Source organism: Cryptomeria japonica, chromosome 5 (genome assembly GCF_030272615.1).
Source record: "Cryptomeria japonica chromosome 5, Sugi_1.0, whole genome shotgun sequence".
Taxonomy (NCBI): Eukaryota; Viridiplantae; Streptophyta; class Pinopsida; order Cupressales; family Cupressaceae; genus Cryptomeria; species Cryptomeria japonica.
In genome coordinates this window covers 507,571,938-507,585,614 of record NC_081409.1, presented here as the reverse complement: position 1 = coordinate 507,585,614, position 13,677 = coordinate 507,571,938, and the positions used below count along the sequence as shown (strand labels likewise).

At 35.8% G+C, this 13,677-nt stretch overlaps 1 protein-coding gene across 4 annotated transcripts in view; it reads left to right on the top strand.

Moving 5' to 3' along the window:
• The window catches only part of LOC131064881 (putative potassium transporter 12), a 135,407-nt gene that overhangs the window by 68,745 nt on the left and 52,985 nt on the right, over positions 1 to 13,677 (top strand). For all 4 annotated transcript variants that reach the window (XM_057999207.2, XM_057999205.2, XM_057999206.2 and 1 more), the window contains exons 2-4: positions 4,931 to 5,159; positions 5,542 to 5,790; positions 5,985 to 6,035. In XM_057999207.2, coding sequence (XP_057855190.1) covers positions 4,931 to 5,159; positions 5,542 to 5,790; positions 5,985 to 6,035 — 529 coding nt within the window. The remainder of the gene's footprint in view (positions 1 to 4,930; positions 5,160 to 5,541; positions 5,791 to 5,984; positions 6,036 to 13,677) is intronic.

Here is a 13,677-nt window from a genome sequence, read left to right as displayed (position 1 = left end):
CTTGTCTACATCAGCTTTGCAAGAAGTTTCATTTAAGACTTCTACATTGGAGGCTAGCATAGAGCATGTTAATGATATGGATAGCAATGGTATGGATTCATCGGATGACCATATTGCTTCTTCACCTTCACATGATGAAAAATCAGACTATGGCAGCCAAGGACAGTTGGAAGAAAGGCCCATGGTTTGGGAAGATTTGCAAGCTCAAATGTTGGTGAAGGAAGATGAAATAACTCATGCATTGTCGAGAATGGATAGCACTCACAAACGTCTAGAGGATCTCATTTGGACAGCTCAAAGAGAGGAAAGGCAAAAGGGAATGGGACATGGCATTCCACATACACATTTGCATCCTTTCAAAGAGGCTTTGGAGTTGATAAAAGAAGACTATCTACAAATGGATAGAGATAGATACAGGGCTGTCCAATTGGTTAAAGATCAAGATAGAGAGATTGTTGATGTTTGTCTACTTTTGAGTGGTCATAGTCACTCCTATCATAATCCAGAAAATCAGTCCCTTTCAACAGCTACTCCTAGAGAAGGAGATGAGACAAATCAAGACTTGATAGTAATTGATGACTACAATGAAAAAGAAGATTCCAAAGATGTTATGGGATTGCAGTCCTTAGACATGAAAGAATTTGTGAAGATGAGTCTACAAGTGTGGGGCATGAAGCTTGCATTGAAGAGGTACTTGGAAAGGGTGAAGACTTTACACCATGGTATGATTTGGAACAGCATGGAGGTGCTATTAAGTTTGTGAACAATCCTTTGTTTGAGGCAGACGCCACATGGTCATGTGATAATATACTCTTCGAGATAGATGTTGATAGCTCTCAGGACCCTAGTCCTGAGGTGAGCATTGAGCGTAGTGTTTGGGATCCTAGCAGTGCATCGGGATTTCAGACAGGATTGCGGAGGAGTGTTCAGCAGTGTACATGGTGAGGAGTGCATACAACTTCACATTTGATCCTCATGTACACGATTTATTTCAGATGCACGGTTCAGTGGCACATGTGATGGACAATTTGCATGACAACATATCTTGTGCTAAGTTTGGAAGCAAACAAGATCAGTGTTTTGAGTTGCTTCCACTTTAGATTCTTACTTCAGTAACACTTGATGGCGAGGATGAGTTGATTCAGCAGGTTCAACTTGATGTGTTAGTGTTACAGGAGTCGTTTGATGACAGTAGGGACATTGCATAGGTCTTCACTTGGGATCTAGGTGGGGAAGATTATTTGCAGTCGAGATTGCTTGGGGGCAAGCAATTTCAGGAGGGGCGGACTGTAATGTCCCGTTTTTAGTTCGATCTTGTTCCTGAGTGATTAGCCTATCATTCTAACCCTCTTAGGCTGATAATTGTTGATAGAGGGTCTTCTGAGGCAGGGGCTTGGTTAATGGGGGCTCTCGTCTTCTCCAAAATTTAGTATGTTCCAGTTTGGTCTTCGTTTGGTTCAGATTGGACTTCGTTTGGGCTCAGTTTCATATACTTACTATTTATAGTAAGTTAGGAGACGATTGAGAGGGATCTCTAATTGCTGATTTGGACCTCAAGGAATATTGTCAAAAATTTGTCATGAAACCTCTATCTCACTGTCTTTTGTTTTCATATAGTTTTTGCTTACTTGGAATGGTTTCAAATGAAGTTTAAATGCTTGTAATTGATTACTAAAACTTCCAAGCCAAGAGCTAAAATGCAAATGCAATCCCTTTTGTCTTTTGAATGCACACATATGACTTCTACATGTAAAATGTGCACCTGCAGCCAATGGACATTTTAACAAACACTTCTCATGCATCTTAAGATAACCGATATGCAGCAATTAAGCATTTTGACAAGCAAATGGCATGCAACCTTGTACTACCGTCATTTTATGCTAAACCAAATACAAGTTGGAAAGCACAACACATATGATGATTTCAACTATCCAATATTCAATGCCAAAACCCTTGGCTCACAATCTAAACTCCCTCACAAGTCTGATAAAATGTGCATCTACAACAACAACTCGTAGATCGATATGACAATGCAAATAAACAATAAGGAAACTGATGTACAAATCGACATGCTCTGTAAGAATGCTGCAACCCTTGATGCTAATGAAACTTCATAATATTTGACGAAATTGTGCCCTCTATGTATGCCGCCCTTGCTGTAGCATATCAGTCCTCAGAATTAATTAATTGCAGCCTTGAGACATCTCTAATTTATTCTAAAAATGACCTCCAATATTTCACAAATTTGATTACTGGTTACAACCAACTCAAAAGCAACCCTCACAAGATCTGTCACCACTTCTGGTAGCTGTCAAAATGAAGATACTACTTTCTCCAATGCCCTGATTTGTAGAAATGCAGAAACCCTTGGGTTTGCCTTCTCCAAATGCCAAGAAACCATAAATGTCAAGTTATCAAATGCTCATAGAATTGAATAGCTCGATTCCCAAGGCAAGGTATAAATAACTCCAAAGAGGAGGTCGATTTCCTCAAAAAGAACATTAATAACAATTAAATGTTATGACGTTTGCATCTTTTAATATTTAATATTAATACCTTGGTCTTGGCGCCTCATAAATTAATTCAATAAATGTTCCCCTTTAATGATGACTTGACCCTCAAATTATAAGTTTAAGTTTTAACTTTATAATATCACTTTTAATTATTTCATTATCATTCGAGGCATTAAAACATTAATATCTCCTTGAATAATCATTATTTCTTCATTCTGTCTGCTCTGGGTTCTATCCAACCCACATACTTACTAAAAATAGAAAGGGTCACTCTCGATCGTCTCCTGACTTACTATAAATAGTAAGTATATGAAACTGAGCCCAAACGAAGTCCAATCTGAACTAAACGAAGACCAAACTGGAACATACTGAGTTCTAGAGAAGACAAGAACCCCCATTAACCAAGCCCTTGCCTCATAAGACCCTCTATCAACAATTATTAGCCTACGAGGGTTAGAATGATAGGCTAATCACTTAGGATTAGGAACAAACTAAAAAGGGGACATTACAAAATGATAATTGATTGTTATATATATTGCAAAAGGAGACGGAAGGTCCTTAAATAGAATTCACAAGAGGATCTTTCCATAACGCAAACGATTGAAAATAGAAACACAAAGGACATAAAGGAAACTTCCTAAAAATAACTAAAGATGAAAGACATAAAAGGAAGTTTTTGAATACTATCTAATGACTAAGATGACCATTATATTTATAGTACACTGTTATATTAATACCCCCCCTTGATGATCATTCTCCTAACCACCCTATATAAGACTTGACATAATCTACAGGTCATTTGGCTATGAATGCATTGAAGGTTGCCCCCTTCTTCAATGCTACAAATGCATAGAAGGCTGCCCCCTTCTCCAGAACGCTTTGCGACATGAGGCTGTTGCTGAGACCCTCCCTGGATCTGCAGAACATTTGGATATGACCATGATGTTGGGTAACAAAAGCAATCCCTCCCTTTATCTAGAGACAACGAGATCAGCTTCTCAAAACCACACATAAAGACCATCATGATTTTATTTGGAAAAAAATCAGAAAACCTAGAAAATAGCAACACTAGTCATAAAAAATCAGCAAACCCACCATGATTTTTTTCATGGTTTCGTGTAAAAAATCTTTCCCCGGTCTGTGAAATAATAATTGATTGTTTGATATATTACAAGAGGAGATGAAAGCTCCTCAAATAGAGATTACAAGCGGATCTTTCCATAACATAAATGCTTGAGAATAGAAACACAAAAGACAGAAAGTAAACTTCCTAAAAATAACTAAAGATGAAAGACATAAAAGGAAGTTTCTAAATACTAAATGACTAAGATAACCATTATATCAATATTACACTGTTATTTTAATATCCTTAACCTTGCTAAGCCCTTTTTCTTTTGTTTTCTTTGTTTGTCCAAGAGAGTTAAATTATTGTCACCACCCTTCTTTCTTGCTTTTGACTCTATTTGAGTTTCCTTCTGGATAGTCATCTTGTAGTATTTCAAAAGAAGGAAAATTTTCTTGGGCACAAATACTTTATACAAATGCTTTCCATAAAGATGAGAAACCGAATGCTGACTTCACTAATTTTTCATTTTCAACCTTCTTCCCAACTGACAAGTTGGTCATGAAGTTGTATGACCTTCATAAAAAAATTGGTAATTGAGTTTGATTTAGTCATTTCTATGGATTTTGAGCTTGTTTCATAATATGAATATCAGCTTCTTTTTTATGTTCTCACTCTAGTAAAGACTAACTAGAGCATCAAACATCTCTGTGGTTGTTTGCTTTTCCAATAAGAATTAAATGATCCTTCACCATATCCATGATCACCTGCTTGGCTTTTATCTCTTTCTTTTTATGAATTGCCAACTATTGTGAATCTGAAGGTGGAAGCACCTTATCTTTTACGAAATTTGAGAACAAAAGTCAGCTTGTCTTTCCAAGGCAAAAAATGTAGCACTTTGTAATTTATTCTCAAATTTGAGGCTAATTGATGCCATTTAATTTTTTTCTTGCACAAAACTGCTAGATCTGAAATCTGCTCATAAGATTTTGTAAATACTTGCATAAATTGCCTTAGCCGTGGACTGTAAATCCTAGCTGTTGTTGGTATACAATAAAGAAACCTGCTTTTTGTTAAAAAAAAACCAGGTTGTGTTAAAATCAGTGCAATTGTTAGAAATAGTGGGTTCAATTTGCAGAGGAAAACACCATTTCTTATTCATGCTGTAATATACCCATGATTTCTCTAAAAACTTAGTAGTTATATGTTCTGGAGATTTTACTTAGAGAAAGAAGGTATCTGGATATGCATCTTGTACTAGACTTTTTTGAGCAGATTCAGCAATAGAAAATTTTAAACAGAGGCTATAATTTATAATGATACTGATCAATTTTCATGATGTTCTAAATTGCAGGATCTTTCAATGGGACATACCCTACGACTGGCCTTTCAGACACTTGGAGTGGTCTTTGGAGATGTTGGAACCAGTCCCTTGTATGTTTTTAGTGGAGTCTTCATTGAGATTTCTGAACCCACAAAGGATGATGTTCTGGGGGCATTGTCGTTAATTTTGTACAGTTTGGTTCTTATTCCGTTGATTAAATATGCTTTCATTGTACTACGAGCCAATGATAATGGTGAAGGTTAGTACACACTCTTGAATGGAAAATATATATATACAAATTTGGTGATGGGAGACAATATTGATAGAGAATTTATATAAGCTTATAATTTCAACATAAACACTGAATTACTTTATTTGCACTGCAGGAAGAATCATTGAAAAAATCAAATACAATTTTCTATCTATTCTGTAAATGTCGAATTGAATATCTTATTCTAAAATGCTTATCTGAAAAACTTTGTGAATTTATATTTTATAAGAAATAGTCAAGATTGGAGACAGTCATGTCTTGTGGTTGACATCATTCTTCTTTTCTAAGATCCAATACTGCTCTGTGTCATGGGGAAAAGTATGCGCTTGCTGAATCATTGCTTATGGGTATTGTGATGATGGTGTTACAGGTGGCACGTTTGCATTATATTCTTTAATATGCAGGTATGCCAAGGTGAGTTTGCTACCAAACCAGCAGCCAGCAGATGCATATATTTCAACTTTTAAGCTCAAGCTGCCTACACCAGAGCTAGAAAGAGCCTTGATCATCAAGGAATGCTTAGAAAAATACTCAATATTGAAAACTTTGTTGCTGATTTTAGTTCTTATTGGTTCTTCTATGCTAGTAGTTGATGGGATCCTCACCCCTGCAGTTTCAGGTTTCTCATCTTTCTCCTCAATTTCTTTTTCTAATACGTGGTAAAGAGTGTTTTGTGTTTCTCATGGTAGGATCTTGCCATTCTTCAGGGGTAGTTCTTTTAAGTGTGGACTGTTCAGTATTCATGCTTGATTGAATTTAGCTCTTAATATCAATATTTCTAATTTATTTCATTTTGCTTGGTGTTTGTGGCAGTCATGTCAGCTATGCGTGGCCTGAAAGAGCCAGTACCTGATTTTAGTGAAGGTGATTTCATATATTCATTTCCTTGTGTACATTATGTTTTTGAATCTCGTCTTATTTTGTATGTTTGAAGGATTCTAATTTCCAACTAGAAGATATAAATGAGAAAGCATCAAACAAACTGTCCAATAATCTTTCAAATCCTCAATAAAGAATATTTGTTTCACAAGTATTGGATGATGAATATCCAATATCAATTTATTGTGTAGTTTTCAAATATGGACTAGATGTCAAGATATATTCAAGTAATTGTATATAGAAACTGCTATCATCAAATTCAGCAAATACCTAAACAATGCATAGTTGATTTTTACTTCTAATGCAGAACCGAAAATTCTACAGACCCAGGTTCTAACTGAAATAATAGAAATAGTTGCAATGGCAAAGGAACAGATGATATCCGGTAATGGTTTGACTACATAATAATGTTTGCAGCAATATCACAATCATTTTAGCGATATAATGTGATCATGTCTAAATATTTGAAAAAATGAGATGTTCACATGGTATTATAAATATGATATCTCAGTGAAGGCATATCATGGAACTGTTGGTACAAGTGGTAAGCGAATGATGGAAAAAATTCCTACTAATGGAAGCCTGATTTGAAAAAGAGGTCAGCAGGCTGGAATTCAAATGGTATACGCTTAAGATAACATACAATTAATCTCAGATATTTTCACAATGAGATCCTTAATGGTTTTATTATGCACTATAATCATGATTCTTCAGAAGTTTGAGGGCTAAGTAATGGGTTATATAATAATGGATATACACAAAAAGGGGGGATTGATAAAGTGCTCTTATAGTAGGAACATATTTTAGTTGGATAATCTTATGTGATTATGAGTGTTTTGCTGATCATAGCTGTCGTTAAATTCTGTATAAGTTGCAAGAGGCCTGCTACAATTAAATCGATTACTCCAACGATTTTTTAAACTGCAGTGTAGAGACTCACTTCCAACATGGATTTGGGAGAAAACATTGGACAACAAATTGAAAAATAAAAAAGAAACTTCTTCTAAATCTCATTGTGCCAATGTCAGGTATTCTATGCCCAAAACTTGTTGCCTTACAAATCAGTTTAGTGGGGCTTACAAGTCAAGCTGTTCAACTCGTTTTGTGTGATTTGGCTCAGCTTTCAATGAATCTTTGAAAAACTTACATAGTCTCAATAATATGGCTTGAGTGTGAAGGAGTTGCCTTGGTCATGTTTCAAATTCTTCATATGGCTATTAACATATTTTGAAACCTTTTTTTGGAGACATTTTGGTTTTGGGCTAAAAGATTCCTTTTGGTGGATCCTTGTGGCAAGTGCCAAGAAGTTAGGACTACCACTCTGTTGGGGTTTGTAGTGTAGTCTGTACTCTTGAATTCTCATTCTTTTTAGGTGTCATCTTTCTTGCTTTGCCTAGTTTATATTGTTGCGTTAACTTTAAGTTTAGAACCCAATCTTTTGTTTAATAGTGTTATTATTAAGAAGAGTGGCCAGAAGTGAGTTGTATTGATTTTTGACTGGTCTTATCCATGGTTTGAAAAATTGCTAATAACTTACAGTGCATGCAAGTACTTGTCATATGGATAGGGCCCATTGGTAACTTGACCAAAAACTAGCCAAGGACTCGCAAGTTTGACAAAAGATACTTGGCCAACATTTAAGTAAGACAGTCCACCCCCAAAAATAGGCCAAAAGAAGGTTATTTTCATCAATTTTTCAATTTTTATTCAGCATTCATATTGGAGTATTATACATTTGTTTGCAGGTGTTTGTGGGTGAGGATTGATCAAGATAATGAACTCGTTAACTTTGATTCAGGCCTATTTGATGGGCGCCTATTTGATGGGCATCTAACACTTTTCTATTTTTGTTTGTTTGTTTGTGTGCTTTCATTTGAAGTACCTAGTTCTAGGGTTAAGTTATTTACTATTTTATTTCTGATTTTGGTTAGTTTGTAGTAGCGGCCAGAGTTTTGTTTAAATTTTTTCTTTTGTGTAATAATTTAATTGTATTTTACCAAAAATAAAATGACATTTGCAATAAAGAGATTTGGTAGTAGGACCTTGTTTGGAAACATGGGAAAGGAGGTACAAAGCAAGGAATGATGATCTGCAACTATTGCAGGATGCATATGAGAGAGAGGCATAAATTGACTCAAATATCACTGGGCTATTGCCCAGATCTTGTGGCATGTATTGTAGTACCGTAAGAGGTTTAGCAAGGGGCAAAAGCTCTCCTTGCATCTTATGATCAGAAGAAAACAAAGAAAGAGAAGACAACAAAGGCATTGACAGGATTCATGGGTTCTTTGGTGTTAAGAGGGAGATATATGGGGCTCCCCTTCTTTTGTTGGGACATAAATATGGGGATTATAGATGGTAGATAGCCATGGTTCTAGATTTTTTCGTTTTGCGTAACACTTTTGGTTCACATCCTTTGTTGGAAGGTACTGTGTGGAGTAAGGAAATGCAACATTTCCAAGTTCTTTGGTAGTGCTTTTGTTGCTGACTTTCTAGATTTGTGTCAGCTTGTTCAAAGGGGTAATTTGATGTTACCAATGAGCTCAATTGGTTTATAGGAGTCATATGACGCTTTTAGATGTTATTTTTAACTTCTATTTTGGGCTCCAAGATTCTCGAAGGGAGTATCTATTTTTAGTAAGTCACTCGGTCAGGTCTGTTTATCATCTTTCATCATTGGGATCACTCCTATGCTTAGTTTTCGATTTCAAGGCTTTTCGACCATTGTTGCTAATTGGGTGTTTAATTGAGTTATATTTAATTAATTTTACTAAGGTTGCCATTTTAATTGAATTATTTAATCAAGCACCTCAGTATTATAGCTCATTAGAAAGAGAATGAAAATATTGAAATGATGAGACATTAAAAAGTGACTTTTAGTGCCATAAATGTTTTAAAAGTAAAATAGAACACTTTTGGAGTTAAAAGGCTTGATAAATTAATAAAGTGATTTTCAAAAGGAGTTTCTGGAAAGTTCCCTAAAAAAGTTATAAAAATGGGAATTGCGAGCTCATTTGGTATGTTGAGTTTATTCTATTTCTCTCATTGAAATTCTTATTGTTCTGGAGATCGAACTTGTTCATCCCAGCCTTTGGAGGAGGAAAGCCCTCTTGGGAAGATCAGTTTCAGTGGTGAAAGATTCCTCCTTAGCTGGTGATTGGTGGAGTCACTCAGATTTCTGATTGGTACGTCAATGGTTATGGTATGAAATTAATGAAGTCTTTGAAAAGATAAATATTGTATTGGTAGAGTTGAGCATTGAAAGATTCCTCACTTGCTGGATGAGTTTGGATTCATTGAAGGTGTTGAGTTTTTTGGTATTGGTAGAGTTGAGATTGTAGCTTCTATTTCAGTGTGGGTTATTTGTTTGAAGGTTTCTTGTGGGTTTGGATGCCAACTTCGTATTGCAGGTCATTGTGGCGTGACATTTGCTAGGTGTTTGAAAACTTTTGGTTCACATAAAAAAGGGCTGTTGTACATTTCTGAGTGCTGCAATATGTATTTTCAGAACTGAAATGTTTGTGAAAGCTTCATCAATATTTGTGTGCTTGGGAAGTGCAACTTGTTATTCTATTTGCTGCTGTTCATGCCCATGTGCTACAAGAACTCTTCATGTTGAATTTCAGATCTGTGCAATATTATTTCAATCAATTCAAGGTCAAAATTTCATTTGTTTGATGCATTATATATCTGCTCTCATAACAGATAATATTGTGTAATTCGTGCCATATCTTGGTTTATGAATAGAGACGTTTCCTTCTTGCTGTCATCTATTTGTTTGAGTGCATTGCAAAGTTGAACGGTATCTCTGCAAGATAAAATGAATACAAACAAAAAACTTTCAAACTGTCAATCAACATAAGCAAGCAAACTGTTTGACGAAATTACTCAGTTGGGATAATTGAAAATTTGGGCAAGATTACATAGGGGATTTTACAAGGCCAAGTCAGCATGTTTCAATTTTTGGTGCTACAACAAATACCATTTATGTTGTGAGGAGTTGGTCACTACGTTGATTGTTGTTTGGTAAAGGATTCAAGGCGTTGAGCCCGTATAATTTGAGTGGGCCATTATTAGAGAATGTGTTCAAAAATACAAATCTACTAGTAGACAAATAAAACAAATTGGAAAAGGAAAGGGCTTGAACACTTTATCTAATGGGTGAATGGATTGTGAGAAAACCATCTTGATCAACTTTCTTGTGGTTGTAGGAAGAAGCTAGTGTCTGTGAAGTTTAGTTGATGGCTTTAGTGAAATAAAAAATGTGGAGACCTTGTGCAACTTGCTGGATGAGGTGGCCATGGAGGTGGAAGTGGAGAATGAGAATGTTGTCTAGATGGTTATGGAAAATGCATCTGCATATGTGGTAGTTGGTGGACTTCTAGAGGCAAGGCAAGGCACCCTATGTTGTGGATCTTTTTTGTCACCCATTGCTTTGACTTTCAACTTGTGGATATAGGGAAACTTAGTTAAAAGAAAAATGTGGTGGAAGATGCGATGACAAAATACATTGAGAAACACAGATGGGTCCAAAAACTGATGAGAACAGATGGATGACAAGGAGCTCATGTGCTTGGGAGTGAAAGGGTTCATTGCTAATTTTATCATCTTGCAAAGTATGATAGCCACATTGGGTAACCTTAAGCACATGATTGTGAGTGCTAGGTGGTTGGACCATCCTTACTCTATGAAGGCCAAAGGAGAGAGTGTTGTGAAGACCATTTTTGGACCTTCCTTACTATAGGAAGGCCAAATGAGAGTTTCGTGAAGACCATTTTTAGTAATATATTTGCCAAATACATGGAAATAATCAAGGTAAGCTTTGATTAAATTTTTTTATCCCTAAATTTTATAATGTCGTAATTTGCTGATACTGTAAATTTTGAGATTTTAATGTGCTAGTTGTTTTTTTTTCTAAACTAGTTTGGTTTTTTGGTTTCAATTTTGCATGCTCTCTTGTTTGAGGTGTCAAATAAAATCAAATATGGATACACTTGACACATTAGCGATCAAATGTGGAGTTTGCAACTCCATCAATATATTCATGTTGCTGCTTACTATTTGAACCCCAAGTGTTTCTTCTATGGTTCATTTAGAGCGAATGAGGAGGTTATGGATGGGCTCAATGTGCGTATAGTGAGGATGGGTGTCAATGAAAACTTTAAAGATATCATAAAGGATGTGCTACAGATTTACGAGTGGGTTGAAGGAACATTGTTTTCTTCACCTCTATCCATTTAAAAGCAAGCCACTCTATAATCAAGTAAAAAACATATATGTTTAATTTTAGTTTGTTGGTTATTTAACTTTGAAGTGTACTAAAATCCTTACAAAATTAAAAACATTGTGCTCACAAATTTGTGGTGGGAAGATTTTACAGCAACAAGATTATCGCTTTTCACAATTTTCTTCGTCCTCTTTCCTTGCTTTGACTTAGAATTTGGCCATCCATTCCACTCTTCTATCTTGACCATTCTTTCAACTCAAGCATCCAATCCAAGAGAATGAAGTATGGCACATATCTAGTCTCCAAAGTTTCCAAAAAATCTTTCTTGGAGAAGGCCCAAAAATAGTGCATGTAAAGTGTTGTGGTTGCAAAACAACATTTGCATATTTCTAGCATCATGAACAAATTGTTTGATCTAGTCAACTTTACCCATGTCCTTGAGTGCGTTATTCATGGCATGCACACAAGGAATTCACCAAATATGTTTGTAGGTTGCCTCAATCAACTTTGTTGCAACTTTGCACACATAAGTTGCATGTATCATGACTTGCACAACATTCTCTAGCCCAACCTCCTCAATTGCATCTTTAAGGATGTGGAACTGATAATCAACATTTTAGCTTTGCTTGAATAATTAACTAACCTAAGGAAGTAAGAGCCATTTGTACATGTGGCCGTGATGTTGATGAGTGGACAATTCCTAGTGTCAATCCATCTATACATGACGATGTTAGACCCTCTAGTGACCTAGGTAGCCTTCATTTTCTCCATAAGAATATTAATCTTGGAATAGTTCTCATACAAGTTTGTTTTTTCTCATATGAAGGTCTTACTCTTATTATGTTTGCCACAACCTCCTTATAATAAGACGAGTGGACCGCGTGGAATAGAATGCTATTGGTGCATTGTACACCTCTTCCTTCCATTGAACATTGAATAACTTTGTCACTAGCTTAGGAGGATTGCTAGTCACCTAATGTTTCGTCTTAGGCTTTTTTGCCCTTGAACCAGATGGACAACCAAGAAATTGTGGCCCTTGGAAACTACTAGTACTAGGAGTAGGATCTTTGAATGGCATAGGAGCTGCTACATGTGTTTTTTCATCACCACAATTTTATTGTTTATTTATTTCAGCCTTTTGTTTGGTGCCAAAGTGACACATGCATGTACAACTTTCCTCGTATGTGCACACAATTGTACGTAGAACCTTAGATTCATTCCTCATAGGCTGACCCTCATTGTCACTTGAGAACTCATAGTGACATTGCAAGAAATGAAATGTATGGTTTAAATTTTATACCATTCACATGTCATAATGAAAAAGCTCAAGACACAAGTATTTTGTTTTTGTTTTTCTTACTTTAGTTTGCATGAAGTCTAAAAGTAAAAGATGCAGGAGAAAAAGGAATCCTTGTTCTTCAATCTTTACCAAACAAGGATTTTACTTTTGTTTTTCTTACTTAAGGTCACACAAAGCGTAAAAGTAGATGATACACAAAAGATCAAATTCTAATTTGTCTATGAATAATAGTTTTCGAAAATAAATGTAAAAAGCCTAAAATGCTGCAGTTATAGAACTAAAGTAAAAAATTTGACCTTTAAATGATGTTTTTAGGGTTGTTTAATTGGAATTCAACAACCCTAACCCTATAAATGATATTTTATCAATTTTTATATATATAGATTAAACAATAAATTGAATATCTAAATTGAAAACTAAAATAACTACTAGCGATTATTTTCATTGGTTTCAGATTTAGGAATGAGTTTATTTTTGAAAGCTTGATAAATGTGTGGAATGGTTGATTGGTGAAGACTTGTCACTTGCTTTACCTCTCACTCTTGTTGCCTTGCTCTCACAATTCACTCTTTCTCGATGCAATGGTAAAATTCTTGGTGATTTGTATTGAGGATGGGATGTCTTTTTATAGGTTTTTTTGAGTGTTTATGATATGGATGGGGCCAATAGGACTTGTAGCTTAGGGCTAGTGGCTCCCTTTAACAAAAAAATACCATAAAAAATGCTTTTAAAACATTTCAGGCATGGGGATGGCCACAAACTTTTGAGATGTTTAAGGGACATTACAAGATGCCTTGACATCCCCTCAATTTCCCCATCAAAGGGGGATGCATTGGAAATGTTCCATCTATGAGGGAAATGCCTCAAGGAAGTACTATTCTTGGTGGTGGTGATGTAGGGCGGTAAGGCTATGTCCCCTTGGTGTCTTGCCATCCAAGGAAATCTGTATCTTGAAAATGACTTGTATTTGGGGGAGGGATGTGTCGACATTTGATAATAATAGAAGGTTAGGACGTAAGGCTGTCCTCAAGGCTTGAGTTGTGGAATCGTTGGAGGAGTTGGTGGAGAGGTTTCCAGTTCAGTTGTTTTGGTTGCAACCC